General features: G+C 39.3%; 1 protein-coding gene and 2 non-coding genes across 3 annotated transcripts in view; 1 reads left to right on the top strand and 2 right to left on the bottom strand.

Moving 5' to 3' along the window:
• Positions 1–2,936: 2,936 nt before the first annotated feature.
• TRNAD-GUC lies at positions 2,937–3,008 on the bottom strand. Its single transcript has one exon. It is a non-coding gene; the product is annotated as a tRNA-Asp (tRNA).
• Positions 3,009–3,610: 602 nt separating this feature from the next.
• TRNAS-AGA lies at positions 3,611–3,692 on the bottom strand. Its single transcript has one exon. It is a non-coding gene; the product is annotated as a tRNA-Ser (tRNA).
• A 3,824-nt stretch (positions 3,693–7,516) lies between these two features.
• Positions 7,517–19,362, top strand: part of ZNF184 (zinc finger protein 184) — a 34,348-nt gene continuing 22,502 nt past the window's right edge. Inside the window, exons 1-3 of the mRNA XM_037843587.1 lie at positions 7,517–7,683; positions 8,216–8,369; positions 18,427–18,515. Coding sequence (XP_037699515.1) covers positions 8,363–8,369; positions 18,427–18,515 — 96 coding nt within the window. The 5' untranslated portion in view covers positions 7,517–7,683; positions 8,216–8,362. The remainder of the gene's footprint in view (positions 7,684–8,215; positions 8,370–18,426; positions 18,516–19,362) is intronic.

Here is a 19,362-nt window from a genome sequence, read left to right on the forward strand (position 1 = left end):
TATCTTTAGCTTGTGCTCTAGTAAGGGGAAATCAAGACAGTAGTCCCTGTACATTAAGATGAGTAAGTGAGTGAAAGTGAGAAGCTTCTGAAATAACAGGTAGCAATAATTTATCTGCAGCAGCATTGCCAGCTGCTAGAGGGCCTGGAAGATTGGTATGAGAACGAATATGGGTGATGTAAAAGGGAGTGATACGAGCACGCACAACTGATTGTAGCTCAAGAAAACGGTTAAATAAACAAGGAGGCAACTGTTGCTTAATAGTTGCCGTTTCAATTTTACTAGTTACGTGAACAACATAGGCAGAATCAGATAAAATATTAACGGCTTCAGGAAAATCTGTTAAAACAGCTATTACTGCAGCCAGTTCAGCTTGCTGGGCAGAGAAATGAGGAAGATTTAAAACTTTGGACTTAGGGCCAGTATAGGCAGCTTGACCTTTAGATGATTCATCTGTGAACACAATGGGAGCATTAATCAAAGGTTCACGAAAAGTATATTTTGGCAGTATCCATTGTGTATGGTGAATAAATTGGAAAAGGTCATTTTTTGGATAATGATTTACCCAGTTGGCCAACATAATCAGCTAAAGCAATTTGCCAAGCTAGACGTTGTTGCAAAATAACTGAGTTCTTTAGCGGTTACTGGGAACACAATGAGGCAGAGGTCAAAACCATTAAGTTGCTTTGCTCTTTTCCTTGCTTGAGCAACCAAGGTGTCTAGAAGATCTAAATAAGGGGATATGGATTTTACTGAAGAATTAGGCAAAAATAGCCATGGAGAGGCGGGGCAAGATGGCGGAGTGGTGAGGAGCAGAATTTCGTCTCTCCACTAGAGCAGCTGGCAATTACCCAAGAACTATATGAAACAGTGCTTTCGGGGTCTCCAGTAACCAGTCACACATCAGACACAAGTTTGGAATTGGAGGAAAAGCTGAGATCACAGCGAACATTGTAAGTTCCCCAGACCAGGGGTCTGGCGCCCCTCCCCACCCAGACCTCACAGACTGTTGTCGGAAATAAAGCGGTACCTGTAAGGGAATAAACGCTCTCTCGGTTCTGGAGGAGAAAAGAATTTATTTACGATCTTGCAAGATAGGGCGTCCAGCCAAACACATGAAAGGCTGGCGCGCCAGAGGAAGAGAATGGCGATCTTTAAATTTCCTACTCCTAATTCGCAAGTCCCTCCCCTGTTTCCCCATTGACTGGGTACTACAGAGGTTACAGCCTATCCGAGAACACTAACTAATTCATCTTTTGAGATTTTAATTTGTACAGCCAATCCCAGAGAGCCAACTAGCTCATTATTGAGATTTTGAACTGATCAGCCTATCCCAGAGAGTTCATTTAGTTTAAAAAAAGTTTTTCTTTTTGCTGTGAGTTCCTGCCTCTGATTTTACTTCATATTTCTTTACATTCCAGTAACCATGGTTACTTTTTCATATAAGGGGCTGGCAGATTCTTCTCTTTATCACGGGGCTTGTTTAAACTGGTTTTGCCTCCATTTCCCTTATTCCATGCTGTCTCTATGTGAAAACTAAACTTATCCCTTTCTTACAGTTTTTATCTGTGATTAATCATTTTTCCTGTAGGTAAAACAAATAATAGGTGGTCTATAAAGAAAAGAAGTAATGATTAGACAACTGAAATTCAATTTCAGGTGAAAAGAAGGGGCTTCTATTATTCAACTGTGTAGTCAAGTGATTGAAGAAATAATTTATAGCTGACAAAGCTGCACAGTGATATTAACTTTTAAATCTGATCACCAAAATTTTCATGACAAAATTTTCAGTAATTAATTTTGAAATAAATTTTCAAATCTATTCTTACATCCTGGAAGGGTGTTCTTTCATAAAGAAAACAAAGTTTGGCTTTGACCATGCCCCACAGAAATACTGGTTTTAATTCAGCTTTGGCCCAAAGTACACTTCTAATTCCAATCATATTCAACCTTAAAAAGGAGCATAAAATGTTTTGGATTTGATCACACTCTCCAATCTTCCATGTTATTGCTGTTTTGAATTCTAATACCATCTTATTTTCATATCCCCAATTTAATCATTGTTTTTAAAAAATATTTTATACGTTCACTTCTTATTTAGATTTTCTCAAGTTATGAATCTCCTTGCTCACTATAGGGTTTTGTATTCCATTTCTTCATCACTTCTAAACTCCTATATATTAATTTCCTTATCACCTATTTCACGTCTACTGTTCAAACTGTATATTTGAGCTTTTAAACTTCACTGAATATATTTTCATTGATGGTTTATTAGTCCTCTTTTCTTCCATTAACTTTTTATTTTTAAATAATTTTATTTTGAAGGAATTTCAGATTAACTGAAAAGTTACGAGAATAATACAGAGAATTCCTGAGAACCCTTCAGAGTAATTCCCCAAATGTTAGCATATTTAGCATATTACTATATTTTGTTTTCTTTTTTCTCTCTCTCTAGTACATATATATATAATTTTTTTCTGAAATGTTTGAAGACCCATGTCCCTTTACCGTTAAATTCTTCAGTGTGCATTTTCTTAAAACAAAGGCATTTTACGTAACCACAGAACAATTAATACCATCAGATATTAACACTAATACAATAATATAATTTCTTCTCTAGACTTTATTCAGATTTCACCAATTGTTCCAAAAATGTCCGCTATAGCAAGAGAAAATCCCAGAACATGTATTTCATTTGGCTGACATATTTCTACAGTTTTCATTAATCTGGAACATTTAGTCAGTCTTTCTTTGTGCTTCATAACATTCTTGTTTGGGGGAAGTATAAAGCCAGTTATTTTGTATAATGTTTCTAAATTCGGGTTTGCTATTTCCTCAGTACATCATATCATAAGGTATATGATGTTGATTAGTTCCAATACTGGTGATGCCTTGTTTGATCAGAACAAGCTTGCTCCTTGAAAAAGTGACAGCGTCTCCCCGTCGGGGAATCGAACCCCGGTCTCCCGCGTGACAGGCGGGGATACTCACCACTATACTAACGAGGATTTGACGAGCAGCGTGTTTTTTGTGACCTACTTATGAATTGAGCCACTACTGTCCGGTTCCTTCGCTCTGTAGTCAACACGGTTCGGTCATCGACCATAGACGAGGTGACTGTCTTACTCCAACTTGTCGGAGCCCAGCCCTGCGTCCCACTCCATCCCCTCCCTCGCCCACTGGAACCTGAGTCGAGATGTTCGGCCGTGGTGTTTTTCGAGGTCCTTAAAATAAAAGATAAAAGGCAAAAATTGCTCTCTCTAGCTTTTTTTGTGGAGAACTCACAAGTGCTACACTCACAGCTATGCTTAGAGTCCTACAGAACATAGGAAGGAGTCGCAAACTCTGAAAGGAGCACCCGCCGATGCCACCTTCGAGCCTGGTCTCGAAGACAAGAAATGCAGAAACGGAATCGATACTTGAGCTCCGGTAAGGACATTTAAAAAAACGCTGTCACAGACCCCATGTAATTAAGTCTCCATATAATGTGTACTTTCGAAATCTAGTGCTTTTCGCGGTTCGGTGCGGGGGTGGACCGAATTTTATCACAAGAAGAGAGGTGTACAAAGTTCTAGGCAGTTTTGGTTAATACAAAAGGAGAAAGATATTCCGTAGTCGGCAGGATTCGAACCTGCGCGGGGAGACCCCAATGGATTTCTAGTCCATCGCCTTAACCACTCGGCCACGACTACACACACGTTTTTACCGCTCATATTCACAAACGGAAATTTTGCTAGCAGACGTCATCAAGTAAGAGTTAAAAAAAAAAAAAAGGTGAAAATGACCTCATGCGTAGGAAAACAGGCTCAGCGAGTAGACCAGAAATCCTCGGGTGTAGGGGGAGTTTGGTAAAGACGTCTCTGCGGCAGCAGCAGGAACTGAGAGCACTGGAAAAGAAGTCCTCCCCGCATCAACAACAGCGTTTCCAGACCACATGGAGCATCTGGAACTCCGCTCATCTGGAACCAAATGCATCCCCCTACCCCCACCCCAAGCGAGTTAGAATTAGGCCCTCATCCTATTCTAAGACTGATTATGTGCAGTTTTTGTTTTGGAACTTACAGGCATTGTGGCTCCTTGATGAATTAATAGATTTCAGGGAAGGAATTACTTCAACTGACTTGTATGCCAGGTGGAAGGCAAGGAAAGAAATGGGAAAAAACCTCCTTATATCCCCTCGCTCTTGTGTCCCTAAGCGCCTAGATCTACACCTACCTGGGTGGGGGGGATAGGATGGGGGACGGGAATCAATCCCATTGTGTTTGCACAGTGTTTTGCATTTCACAATGCGCTTCCACGCTCCAGTCAGAAAATATTTTGAGATATTAATTTATGATTTTTTCCTTGTTCTATTTCTCCCTTTCCCTTCCTGTCTCCCTCGTTCAGTGGACAATAGGCTGAGGGCTTCAGAACCAAAAGCAGAAGAACCTATACAAATTTCTGTTTCCAAAAGCCTAGACCCATAGAAAAGTTGACTTTTTCAAAAATTGGCCTATTCTGGAGATGACAGAGGCTTTCTGGAGGAGGTAGAAGGTTTGTGAGTGGGAGGAAGAGTATCTTAGAAAAAAAGGTGGCAGGTGGAGCTGCAAAGGGTTAATGAGAATGGCTTTGGGCTAGTGAAAAAAATATTTGGGGTCCTCCTAGCAAAAGCAAATTTGTGTATCTGTGCAACAATAAAAAAGATTTGGGACAACTCACTTGCCTGTTACGATATGAAGGAAAAATGCACATTGGGAGTTGGAAGAAGCAAGTTCTAGTCCTGACTCCTACATGTTGTTTCTGTTACTTCAGTAGAGTTGCTTAGTTTCATTTTGTTTTCTGTCTGTATTTGTTTCCTAGGGCTGCCATAAAAACTTTGCCACAAACTTGGTGACTTAACACAACAGAAATTCATTTTCTCACAGTTCTGGAATTCAGAAGTTTGAACTTGAGATGTTGACAAGGTTGGTTACTTCTGGAGGCTCTGAGGGAGTATCTGTTTCACGACACTCTCCTAGCTTCTAGTGGTGGCCGGCAATCCTTATTGGTTGCTTGGCATTCCACTCCAGTCTCTGCTCTGTCTTCACGTGTCATTCTTCCCTGTACGTCTTCCTGTGTTTTATAAGACCATCCTTATAAGAAGGTCATGTGGCCTTCTTATAAAGACAACCAGTTTGGATTTGGGGCCTACCCTAATCCGGTAGGAACTCATCTTAATTAGTTATGTCTGCTGTCGCAGCCCAAGAGGGCCATGCCAGTCCAGAGGCCAAAGAAGACAACAAGCATTTTCTGATAATGAACTTTTATTCAGGGCTTACTTACAGGGTGAGAAGTCATGGAGACATCATGATGGCTCTCTCAGGCTGGGCAAGCATCGTCACAAGGAAGACGACCGAGCGATGCAAAGAGGACAGAAAGCCTTTTATAAGGGTTTAAGACAAAGGCCCTCCTAAGGGTGGGGGGAGCATAGATGCAGGAACAGGTCACTGTGACCTGGGGGGTGTGCAGGAAGGACTAGAATAACACTTGAACAATTACATTTTGCTCTTTTTGTGAGACTAAGAGCCCCTCACTTCCTGCCTGCTTCCCATAAAGTTACATTTTAAGGTCAATTTACCCTTTTTCTCTTTACTGGCTTAGAAAGACAATAGGTTAAACATTTAGCTGCCTAGGTCATGCATACTGCTGTGCACCAAAGATCTGCAGGCCTGTTTTGCTCAGGCCACAGGTTGCCACAGTCTGCAAAGACCCTATATACAAATAAGGTCATGTTCTGAGGTTCCAGGTGCACATAAATTTTGTGGGAATACTATTCAACCTAGTATACTGGCTCAAATGAAGGAATTTGAAGAGGTGTTCTCATTCTTTAAGTTCTTTTCAATTCTAAAATTTATTTCTGAGGCCTTTATGTATGGAGGATAACATAGCTGAATATAAATTTATTCAATCACAGACATTTCTTAAATTCTGCAGTTATTATTCCATTTTGTCTTGTCTTTTGTGTAGTAAAAGAGAGCTAAAGCTCTCTTAAGTCTTTGTAATTGATTTTGGTGGTTTATAAGGCAGGACATTTTTTCCCTTTGTATCTTAAATTTTCTTTGCAAGCATATACTTAGGTCCGTATGTATTTTGTCTGGAATGTTATGAGTTCTTTTAATAGGCAGATATATTCTTTCTTAAGCTCAGGAAAATTTTCATGTCTTCAACAGGGAGTCTAGTTTTTAAGATTAAGTGTGAGAGTTTGGAATCACTCCCCGCTTATTGGCTATGTGATCTTAGACAAGTTATTCAACCTATCTGTATCCCAATTTCCTCTTCTGTAAAGTAGGAATAATAATACAGAAGTAACTTCATGGGATTGTTTTGAGAATTAGATAAGTTAATATATGTAAAACTCTTAAAACACTTAGAACACTAAATAGCACATAGAAAGTATTAAATGATAGCAAAAATTTTCCATCCTTTGTCTTTCATATCTAGCTATCATTTTCTCTTAATATATTATCTTCATCTTTTTCTTTTTAATCATGGTAGAGCTTTAAAAAGATATCTATACACACATTCAATTTCCCACAGCATCAAATCAGTTCTTCTCTAGTATGACTTTAATTATATCGCTGCATTTAAAATATGCTTGCTATATTTATCTCATTCATCATTATTTCAGCCAGTTGTCTCAGTTTTTTGTTCTGTTCTGTGCAAGTCATGTCTTTCTGTAATCTATTGTGAATGCCAAATTGTTTTCCTGAATTTTTTTTCTAGTTCCTACATTAGATCTTTACTGAAATCTGCTCTTTGAGACTGCTAGATGTTGTTCCCTTTCCCTTGACTGTAACTTTGTTTTTCATATATTCAGTATTAGGATTTCCAGATTTAGGGTTTTGTCAGCCAACAGGCTGAGGGACCTGGTTCCTCTATTCAAATGCTGGTGAGGGACTTAGTTCCTCTATCCAAGCGCGTAGGCCACATCTTTCAAAATATAAACCCTATCGACTTCTGTTGCACTCTTTTCTGCCAAGGACACGCTTACAGACTGGTCTTGGGCCCCATCCCCAGCCATGAGCTGGCTGATGTAGGCAATATACAATGCACCACTGTAGGGCAAAAAGCAGTAACACCACCTCCCGGTTTCTTTAAGCATTTTTCAAAATGTAGGTCGAGACCCAGATGAGAGTCATGAAAGCAATTTAATGGGTCACGACATAATTTTTTAAACGACAAATAGAACACAAGAGAATGCAGAACGGGTAGTAAAATATTACTTCCTGAAACGCTTGTTTCCTTTCTTTAAAGTATATATGTGTGTACATATGTATTTATTAGAATAGGTTCCACTCAGACAAGTTTGAGGGTCACCACTCTAAAAATACCTTCACCACACACATTCAGGAGCAGGTGATGGGGGATAGCAGATCCGCCACGCGAAGCGCGACACCGCACGCCCGTTTACGCCTCTGGGAATTGTAGTCCAGAAACTCCGTCGTTAGAGGGTTCTGGGAAACGTAGTCCTGCGTGCCCCATGGGCGCGGTCTAACGCAGCTGGCTTGCGGAGACAGAGCTGTCTCAGTTCCACCGGAAGTAATCGTTAAAGCCGGCTGTAAGCGTGAAAAGAGGTTGGCGATCGGAAAGTCCAGCTCCCTTAGATCCTTTAGCTGAAGTCCGGTGACAGCCCAGCGTTTCCGGACTAGAGGTCGGAGTGTGAGGGTAGGTATGAGGGTGCGGCGGGGAAGGTATCACCATGGCAACCTCCAGTCCTCCGGTTGCGTGACGTCACTTTACTGGTTTCGCGTCCAGCGGCCTCTGCAAGAGGGAGCTGGGGAGTCCTAGAACCGGGGCCCCTCTCGCCTTTCTCCCCCGGCCGCTGGCTGGGCCCACCCCGGTCCCTTGGAGGACTTTGTTCTTTTGTTCTGGTCTTAGGGCAATGACGGGAGCAAGGCCCCGCCTTGTTGGCCCACCTCCCAGCTTTTCCGCTCCGCAACAGGTGTGTCTTCCTGTATCCGAGCCCATGGAGGTGTGAGCCCATGGAGGTGTGAGCCCGCGAGTGGGAACCGAGAGGCCGGGCCGGGTCTGTGGGCGCTTCTGGCTTAACTCTAAGGTTTCCACTCTATTGTTCAGCGGAGCGCCACATGCCTTCTCTCGGGGAACTTCTCTTGTGAGGCACCTCCTGGCCACTTTGCAAGACTCGGAGGTGTTATTGTGTGACGGATGCTGCTGAATTCCTTCCCGTGTCTTTTAGGGCGGCCAACTTCAGCGTGCCTAAGAGCTCAGACTCCCGGCAAGGGGAACTTGACATCTGAGCCCCAAACCGAGGTCCCAACTGGAGGGTACGCTGCCTGGGGAGCCCTGATGCCCAGGTTCCAGAGGAACAGGATGAGCTCCTGAGATGGAAGGTAGTGGGGACGCCTGGGCCGGGAGAACGGGGTGATGGAGTCAAGAGAACAATCCCGGCTAGAGAAGCAATTCTTGGAGAGAGATCTGGAAGATTTGAAAGGAGGGAACAGTATGTTTAGGGATAGAGAAAAGAAACAATTATGTTATAGGTAGAGATTCTTCCTGGCTTCAGGATTGGGGGATGAAAAGAAGCAATAATTCATAAAGTCTGTAATCCCCACATGAGTTTGATTTATTAAATATTGGAATGATAATCTTGCAGTCAGAAAAATTGGTAATTTTCTCTTCAATGCAAGAATCAGTTTTACAATATCCTTGGCAGATGACCATCTGTCAAGGCTATGCCTGAAGAAGTGTGGCACCATTTTGGGTGTAGACTCCTCCTTTGTTGGCTCTTTCTTTTTTAGTTCCTTATGTTAGCTAGACCAGCCTGTCCCTGTAACTTCTGTGTTGATTTTAGTTCTGTCCCCAAAGTGAAAGACTGTCTGCTCTCTTTCTCACATTGCTGCCTTTCAAGTATGTGAATTCTGCTCTTACAGCTCCTCACAAATTCTTTTCTTTCTTAAGTAAAATAGCCTCAGTTCCACTGAAGGGTTTTCATATGATGTGATATCTAGCTAGGCCTCTTCTCTGGAAACCCCTGCTTGTCAACAGTCTTCTTAAAATGCAGTGCCTAGGACTAAACAGTTCTTTAGGTATGCTTTGAAAAATACTTAAAAGAGTACTTGTAAAGTACAAAATGCTTCTTTTGATTTGGATTATATTCTGCTGTTTAGCATCAGATTGTATTTGCTTTTTAAAAAATCATCAATATTATACTGTTAATCTTAGATCTTTTTTACATAAACTGTAGCAGCTATTCTTGTATAATGGAATTGTTTTTATCCTTAATGTCAGAACGTCACATTTATGCTTGTTCAATTTTTTGGCCACGTGTTCCAGATGTCAGAATAATTTTGAATACTGATTTAATTATACATTGTTTTAACTGTTCTTTCCAAACTTTATGACACTTGCAGATTTCTATTATTATTTTTTAATTCAGTTTTATTAAGATATATTCACATAGCCTACAATCATCCACAGTGTTCAGTTTTTCCCAGTACCATCATGTAGTTGTGCATTCATCACCATAATCAATTGTTGAACATTTTCATTACTCAAATAAATAAATAAAAAGAATAAAAATAAAAGTAGAAAAGAACATCCAAAACATCCCATCTCCCCCATGTTCCCCCATTATTCATTTAATTTTTGTTCCCATTTTTCTACACTGGATAAAGGGAGTATGAGCCACAAGGTTTTCACAATCACAGTCACATCATGTAAGCTATATATTTTACACAGTCATCTTCAAGAATGAAGGCTACTGGGTTGCAGTTCACTAGTTTCGGGTATTTCCTTCCAGCTATTCCAATACACTAAAAACTAAAAGGGAAATCTATGTAACACATAAGAATAACCTCCAGAATGACCTCTCAACTCCATTTGAAGTCTCTCAGTCACTGAAACTTTATTTGGTTTCATTTCTAGTCCCCCTTTTGGTCAGGAAGGCTTTCTCAATCCCAAATGTCGGGTCTAGGCTCATCCCTGGGAATCATGTCCCACGTTGCTAGGGGGATTTATACCCCCGAAAGTCATGTCCCATGTAGGGGATTGGGCAGTGATGTTTACCTGCCGAGTTGGATTAGAGAGAGAGACCATATCTGAGCAAAAAAAGAGGTTCTCTGGGGGTGACTCTTAGGCACAATTATAGGTAGGCTTAACCTCTCCTTTGCAGTAACTTCGTAAGGGCAAACCCCAAGATTGAGGGCTTGGCCTTCTAAGTTGGTAGTCCCCAATGGTTGTGAGAATATCAGTATTTCCCCAGGTGGGGAACTTTAATACTGCCACATTTTTCCCCAGTCCCTCCGGGGGGCTTTGTAAATACATTTTTACTCTCTGCCCAAATTACTTTGGGATGTATCGGGGCTTTATACTAACCTGTATAATCCAACCAGATCTCATTCCCTATTCAAAGTTCCAAGTAATTATTGTGTTTGACTGACCATACAAGTTAAATTATACAGACACTAGCAGATTTGACGACTGTTCCTTCTGTTTCTTCCTATATATCATTGAATAGGTCAGGGTAAAGGAAGAGTCCTGTGACATGTCACTATAGATTTCCCTCTCTGTTATTGTTGCCTTTACATTCTTTATATAATGTTATGCAGTCAGGTTCGGTTTAACCAACTATTATCATACAGTCCTTTTTCTTGAATTTGTTAAAAATAATATGATAGGAAGTCTTAATGTTATTTATATTATTCACATAGGTTTGAGCTGTGCTTTTTATTTGTTCTCAATTCTTTGCCACTTATGTATTTTTTTCCTTTTTTTATTTATTTTTTATTTATTTTTAAATTAAATTCAGTTTTATTGAAATACATTCGCACACCATACACTCATACATGGTATACAATCCACTGTCCACAGTATGATAACATAGTTATGCGTTCATCACCACAATCTATCTCTGAATATTTTCCTTACATCAGAAAGAACCAGAACAAGAATAAAAAATAACAGTGAAAAAAGAACACCCAAATCATCCCCCCATCCCACCCCATTTGTCCTTTAGTTTTTATCCCCATTTTTCTACTCATCCATACACTAGATAAAGGGGGTGTGATCCACAAGGTCTTCACAATCACACTGTCACCCCTTGTAATCTACATTATTATATAATTGTCTTCAGGAGTCCAGACTGCTGGATTGGAGTTTGGTAGTTTCAGGTATTTACTTCTAGCGATTCCAATACATTAAAACCTAAGAGGTGTTACCTATATAGTGCATAAGAGTGTCCACCAGAGTGACCCCTTGACTCCATTTGAAATCTCTCAGCCACTGAAATTATTTCGTCTCATTTTGCATCCCCCTTTTGGTCAAGAACATACTCTCAGTCCCATGATGCCGGGTCCATATTCATCCCCAGAAGTCATATTCTGCATTGCCAGGGAGATTTACAACCCTGGGAGTCGGGTCCCACGTAGGGGGGAGGGCAGCGAGTTCACCTGTCGAGATGGCTCAGTTAGAGAGAGAGAGGGCCACATCTGAGCAACAAAGAGGTACTCAGGGGAAGACTCTTAGGCACAACTACATGCAAGTTTAGATTCTCCTTTGCGGTAACAAGTTTCATAAGGGCAAGTCTCATGATCGAGGGCTCAGCACATCAAACCGCCAGTCCCAATGTTTGTGACAACATCAACACCAGTCCAGGTGAGGATGTCCAACATATCCGCACCTTCCCCCAGATCCTCGGGGCTGAGGAGGGGGAGGCTGTAAATATATTTTTTATTTGCCCAAATTACTCTGGGACGTGTCACTATTTCACTCCAGCCTATACTAACCTACCGTATCTCACTTCCTATTCAAAGTTCCATGCAATTGTGGTGTTTGAACAAATCGACTGTAGAGTTGTACCGTTTAGAAAATTTAGATCCTGTACCAAATAGATATCTTTTCCCTTGGTCTCACACGGAAGTTGAAGTTTTAAAACACAATCAGTTTCGACCTTTACCCTTTGGCCTGGCTTGCCCTGGTCTTAACCAGACCTGCTTCATTCATATCACTAATTGAAGTCTGGGCTCTTTTTCAGCTTTTTTTTTTTTTTTTTTTTTTTGAAAGTGGCTGTATGCACTAATACTGACATTCATATCCGCCGAGCTCTAGCTCTGAGTTTCAGGTGTCTCAGAGATATGCATTGTTCCAGAGACCAATCAGGTTATACGCTAGGGGATCAGCATCTCAAAGTTTAGAGATAGGCATTACAATTCAGGGATAGAGTTAACTGCTATAAGAGCTTACAATCTAGGGATTATTACAATTATTATGTCCATGTTAGGCTATGTTCTAAGATTCAATTCTGAGTTTACACATTGTAGTTAGTCCATATTGGTGAGGCATCATCCCTCTCACCATGTTTTCTCCAACACTTTTACTCCTATATATATATTTTCCTACAATTTTATAGAGTTATATTCACATACCATACATTTATCCACAGTGTACAATCAGTTGTTCATGGTATCATCATAAAGCTGTACATTTATCACCACAGTCAGCACTTGAACATATTGATTACTACAAGAAAAAAAAATTTTTTTTTTTAGCAATAAGAAAAAAATGATAAAAAGAAAAATAACATGTCATACAATACAATATACTAGTAAGGACAGCAAATAACACCACTACCAAGAATCCCATATTCCTCCCCTATATCCCCCTCATATACATTTAGCATTGGCATATTGCCTTTGTTACATTTAATGGAGGTATATTACAATGTTACTGTTGACCATAGACTCCAGTTTGCTTTGATTATGTTTTTTTCTGAATACCATCCCCTTTTCAACTCTCTACATGGTTGACATTCATTTGCTTTCCCACATGCAAAAACATTTTTATATTTGTATATTTAGTAACAGTCATTGGCCACTCCAGTTTTTGCCAAGTTATACAGTCCCAGTCTTTATCATCTATCTTTACCTCTGGTGTCGTACATTCTCCTATCCCACCTCTTTCAGCTTTACTCACAGACATCTTTGTTCAGTGTACTTACAATACTGTGCTACCATCACACAGTATTATGCTATCTGTTTCTGGATCTATGCAATCGATCCTAAACATTCTGTAGTCTTTCAGCATCAAATGGCTGGTCTGCCCTCTTTCTATCTCCTGGTTGCCTGTGTTGTCAGCTTTTAACTCCCAAAGTTTGTTCATTAATGTCTGTTCATATTAGTGAGACCATACAGAATCTGTCCTTTTGTTTCTGGCTAACTTCACTCAATATAATGTCCTCAAGGTTCATCCACATTATTACATGATCCATGTCTTTGTTCTGTCTTACAGCTGCATAATATTCCATCATGTGTATATACCACAGTTTGTTTATCCACTCGTCCTTTGATGGACATTTGGGCTGTTTCCATCTCTTGGCAATTGTGAATAATGCTGCAGTAAACATCGGTTTACAAATGTCTGTTTGTGTCTTAAGTTTCAGTTCCTCTGAGTATATACCTAGCAGTGGAATAGCTGGGTCATATGGCAAATCTATATTTAGCTTCCCGAGGAACCTCCACACTGTCTTTCAGAGTGGTTGCATCATTCTACATTCCCGCCAGCAATGAATAAGTGTGCCTCTTTCTCCACATCCTCTCCAGCACTTGTCATTTTCTGTTTTTTTTGGATAATGGCCCTTCTGGTAGGTGTGAGATGATATCTCATTGTGGTTTTGATTTGCATTTCCTTAATAGCAGTGAAGTTGAGCATTTTTTCATATGTTTTTGAGCCATTTGTATTTCCTCTTCAGAAAAATGTCTGTTCATGTCCTTTGCCCATTTTTTAATTGGATTGTTTGTCTTTCTGTTATTGAGATGCAGGGTTCCTTTATATATTTGGGATATTAAACCCTTATCTGATATGTGGTTTCCAAATATCATCTCCCATTGTGTAGGTTGCCTTTTTACTTTTCTGACAAAGTCCTTTGATGTACAAAAGTGTTTAATTTTGAGGAGATCCCATTTATCTATTTGTTCTTTGGTTGCTCGCGCCTTGGGTGTGAGGTCTAAGAAGCCACCTCCTATCACAAGATCTTTAAGATATTGCCCTACATTTTCTTCTAAGAGTTTTATGGTCTTGGTGCTAATGTTTAGGTCTTTGATCCACTTTGAGTTAATTTTGGTATAAGGTGTGAGATGGACATCCTCTTTCATTCTTTTGGAAATGGATATCCAGTTCTCCAAACACCATTTATTGAACAGGCTGCTCTTTCCCAGTTGCTTCGGCTTCACTGCCTTATCAAAGATTAGTTGTCCGTAGATGCGAGGGTCTACTTCTGAACACTCAATTCGATTCCATTGATCAGTATATCTGTCCTTATGCCAGTACCATGCTGTTTTGAGCACTGTAGCTTTGTAATATGCTTCAAAGTCAGGTAGTGTGAGACCTCCCACTTCATTCCTCTTTCTCAAGATATTTTTGGCTATTCGAGGCACCTTACCCTTCCAAATAAATTTAGTTATTGGTTTTTCTATTTCTGTAAAGTAAGTTGTTGGGATTTGAATTGGTATTGCATTGAATCTGTAAATCAGTTTAGGTAAAATTGCCATCTTAACTATATTTAGTCTTCCAATCCATGAACATGGTATGTTCTTCCATTTTTTTAGGTCTTGTTCAATTTCTTTTAGCAGTTTCTTATAGTTTTCTATGTAAAGGTCTTTTGTGTCCTTGGTTAAGCTTATTCCTAAATACGTGATTCTTTTGGTTGCTATTGTAAATGGGATTTTTTTCTTGATTTCCTCCTCTTGTTGCACATTACTTGTTTATAGGAACACTACAGATTTTTGTGTGTTGATCTTGTAGCCTACTACTTTGCTGTATTCATTGACTAGTTCTAGTAGCTTTGCTGTAGATTTTTCTGGATTTCCTACACACAGAATCATGTCATCTGCAAATAGTGAAAGTTTTACTTCTTCCTCTCCAATTTGGATGCCTTTTATTTCTTTTTCTTGTCTAATTGCTCTAGCTAGAACTTCCAGCACAATGTTGAATAACAATGGTGATAGTGGGCATCCCTGTCTTGTTCCTGATCTTAGAAGAAAAGCTTTCAGTCTCTCCCCATTGAGTGTGATGTTAGCTGTGGGTGCCCCTTATGTATTTTATAAATGTTTTTTAATTCCACGTTCCTCAGAATTAAATCAGTCAAAAGGGTTTTTTTTTTTTTGGTATTTTTGGTATTTTTCACAATTGGATAGCTAGGATTACCTTTGTTGAGCCGTTGGTCCTTGTGCTAACATTTATAAACTGAGCACTTACTATGTGTCAAACACTTAGTAAGTTTCTGTTACTTGGAATCAAAAGCATCTTATCTGAGACTTTTCTCTTGATTGTACTTTCCTAAAGTCTTCGGAAATATATATCAGGGTGTATATCTGTCTGTGTACATCATTTCCTTTCATTATTTAAAAATCCAAGATAACATTTTCATTCTTTCCTCAAGATTTCTGTCACAAAACAGGTTTTCCTTACTGTCCAAAATTAAGTTAAGAACAGTAGTTCCCTTTATAGAGTCCTCTATATTCTGAGGCATGAGACTGTTAAGATGAATAAAAATTTCTTGATTAACACTATTTTTACAAAATGAGACTTCCATACCTATCCAGAATGTTGAAACTACCTTGACCGTCCTAGCTTTCCTCTTTATCATCTGTCACCCTCACCTGCCTAAGTAGTCCATGCCATGTTGCTGTCAGCATGGTGCGCCTTTTGATTTTTGTTTCCTCTCCATTTTGATTTATCTACAATTTCCATCAAATTTCACTCTCAGGATTATTGCAGTTGTCCATCTGTTTCTGTCATATCATTTTGAGTAAATTTTTCCTAGTCCTCTCTTAACCAAGGCTTTGTCATGAGACCCACACTAGGCCAGTGGGATCTCTCTGGAATTTGAATCTTGAGACTAAAATCAGATAGCATGGACCCAACCTGGTGATAGTATGCCAAAGAGGCTATCCTTCTACCTTAATGGTGCAACCTAGATTTCCCTGAGTGTCCTGTCCATTTCTGGTTATTCAGCTTTTCTTTTTATTCCCAAGTCCCCCAATTTCCTTAGAATGAATTACTAGTTTGTTTGTTTGTTTGTTTTCTGCAGGTATATAGTTTGAGGGTCTCATTCCAGTTATGTCTTCCATCTCAACAAGCGTTGGTATCACCTAAGAGATTGTGTTGCACTCCTTTTGTTCAAGTGTATGTTCATTTGGCTTATTGCCCCATCTCATTGGTATGTAGTTTTCTCTGGTCATAAATATTCTTCTTGACCCTTCCCTATTTTTTTTTTTTTTTTTTTTTGACTAAGCATCTCTTGCATTATTGTTAATCTTTCTATCTCTGGTCGCTAATTCAAATTTTATATCTAGAAACATCTTTCCCTTCTAGACTTTCTGCATACACTAAACGTGAAAGGGGAGAAAATTCTTGCCTATTTTTTGTGGAAACAAGTTCACCTAGTTTGGTTTTCCCACCATAGTTCCCCCCTCAGAAGAGTTTCGAAAGGTATGGTTGTTAAGCATTTGTCCCTACACTTTTAAAGATGAAGAAATTGAAGCCTGGAGAAGAGGAGAGACTTGCATAATTGTGGTTATGATTAATAATATTATGATTCCTGATTAATTACCAACGGAGTCATTCTGACAATTGGGCTTTCCTGTCAGTCGCTGCTCTATGAATCAACTTCCCCAAGAGCAAAGTTTTTGTTTTGTTTTGTTTATTGAAGTGTAAGTTACATACAGTAAAGTGCACAAATCTTAAGTGTACAGCTTTATAAAATTTTATGTATGTATGTGCCGGTGTAACCACCACCCACATCATGAAATAGAATGTTTCTAATAACCCAGAAGGCTCCCTTGTGTCCCTATGCAGTCAGTAACCCCTCCACAGGTAAACACTATTTTAACTTCTCTCACCATAGATCAGTTTGGTGTAGTTTTGATCTTCATATAAATGGAGTCATATAGTATGTTTTTGTGTCTGGCTTATTTTGCCCAATATGATGTTTATGAAATGCACGCATGTTGTGAGGTATATCAGTAACTCAATCTTTCTTATTATGGAACAATATTCCATTATATGAATATACCAGAGTTTGTTTATCCATTCTTATGTTGAAAGACATTTGGGTTGCTTCCAGTTTGGGGATGTTATGCATAAACCTACTGTATTAGTTAGGGTTCTCTAGAGAAACAGAAACAACAAGAGATATCTGTGAATATAAGATTTTATAAAAGTGTCTCATGTAACTGTGGTTATGCACGGGTCCAAATTCCGTAGGGCAGGCAGCAAATTGGCAACTCCAGTGAACTCCTCAGGAAACACTTCGCTGGTTAGCTGAAGAAGTGAAGGTCCTCTATCTGTCTCACTTAAAAGTCTTCAACTAATTGGATTAAGTCCAGCTGATTACACTCTTTCATTGTGGAAGACACGCCCGTTGTTGATGTAATCAGTCACAGCTGCAGCCCACTGACTGATGATTTAATAAACCAGCCTTCAATGTCCTTTTTTATTTATTAATTAGCCACAAATATCCTTGCAGTCACAGTTAGGCCAGTGCTTACTTGACCAGACACTTCGGTACCATCACCTGGCCAAGCTGGCACATGAACTTAACCATCACACCTACTGTGAACATTCTTGTGTAAGTCTTTTGGTGCACAGAAATACTCATTCCTATGAATATATGTACAGGAGTGGAATTGCTAAGACATAGGGTAGCCATGTGTTTAGCTTTATTACATACTGCCAAGCAGTTTTCCGAAGTAGTTAATAAGTTTATATCCCCACAGCAATGTTCAAAAGTTCCAATTGCTAGCAGTTGTATTAACCATTTCTGTTTAATTTTAGCCTTTCTGGTATATGGGTAGTGTATATGATTGTGATATTTGATTTGCATTAATAGCAAAACTCAAAGGGCATGTGAAGACTTTTGGAAAAGAATCTGATTATTTCTTTATGTTTTTTATTTAACAAAGATGGCAGCAGAAATATGTTGCCTAACTTAATGAGGAAGATAATGATCGAGTTGTAAGGTCCATATGATTCTGTAAGCTTCTAAGGACAGAAATATGTATCCTTTTCTTGTTTTTTTTTTTTACATTTTTTTTATTGTGAATTATAACATATACAGAAAAGTGATAACTTTCAAAGTATGAGTTAACAAGTAAACAATTTCAAAAAATGTTATGGGTTACAGTTTCACAATTTCCCAAATAGAGCAAGTTTTGAAGTATGTTATATGTTACAAGAACTGTGAATCTTAATGCAATGCTTTGCCTCCTGAGCCTATTGGAGAGGGTACAAGGGCCCCTAGTCAGCAGTTATGTTTCTTTTTAAGATTTTTGAGATATAAAAGAAGTGGCATAGTTCTTGCTATTTTCAGATAGAAAAGTAAGTGGATTTTATGGATTGCTAGGAGCAGCTAAATCAGACATGATTCACTGTGGCTTTTTCTTCCTCCATTAGCTATATCATCTCCAGACTCTGCCCTTCTCCAAGGAGGATATACTGATGAGGAGGGATTGACCCCTCTACTCCCATCAGCCAGTTTGCAGGTAAGTTGTGCTCCTGAAATGCTGTTTCAGTCCTTAAAGTGAGGTCTTACAGTTTCCTTTTTGTCCAAAAACCAATGCTGGCATTTCATTCTGGGCTTCCATCTGCTCAGTGACCTTCTCTGCTCTGCGTCTCCTACCTTACATACCCCACTTACTTCTTGCTTAGTATCTTGCTATGCTCCACGAATGGGAGAGCAAAGAGGTATAGTATAAAACTTGATCCTTTAATAGATCAGAATGACTGCTAAAAAAACAAAACAGGTAAATATATGAAAGGTGAAATGAGTACTGTGGAAATTAGAGAATGGAAAAATTCTCTGATGGTCTGGAGAGATGAGAGGAGTTTCATGTAGGAGGTGGGATTTGAGCTATCTCTCAAAGGATGGGTAACATTTAGGTATTTGAACAAGTGAGGCAGGGTAAGGGTCAGATTCTAGGTATGGAGTAGATTATAAGCAGAGGCTCACAAGTAAGAATAGGTGGGTGTTATGCAGGATTCAGTAAAATTGGGAGAAGATGGTATATTTTGGCAAGTGATAAACAAATGGTTGAATGAGGTCAGAATATGAAAGGCCTTGAATATCTGTATGAGCAGTTGAAGACTTTATTCTGTAGGCCATTTGTGAACCATTAATGGTTTTTGAGGTGGAAAATGACATGATAATTGTTCCGGTTTGCTAAAGCTGCTATTATACAAAATACCAGAAATGGATTGGCTTTTATAAAGGTGATTTATTAGGTTACAAATTTACAGTTCTAAGGCCATAAAAATGTCCAAAGTAAGACATCAACAAGAAGTTACTTTCACTGAGGAAAGGCCATTGGTGTCTGGAACACCTCTGTTGGC

This window comes from Choloepus didactylus, chromosome 7 (genome assembly GCF_015220235.1).
Source record: "Choloepus didactylus isolate mChoDid1 chromosome 7, mChoDid1.pri, whole genome shotgun sequence".
In the NCBI taxonomy this organism is placed as follows: domain Eukaryota; kingdom Metazoa; phylum Chordata; class Mammalia; order Pilosa; family Megalonychidae; genus Choloepus; species Choloepus didactylus.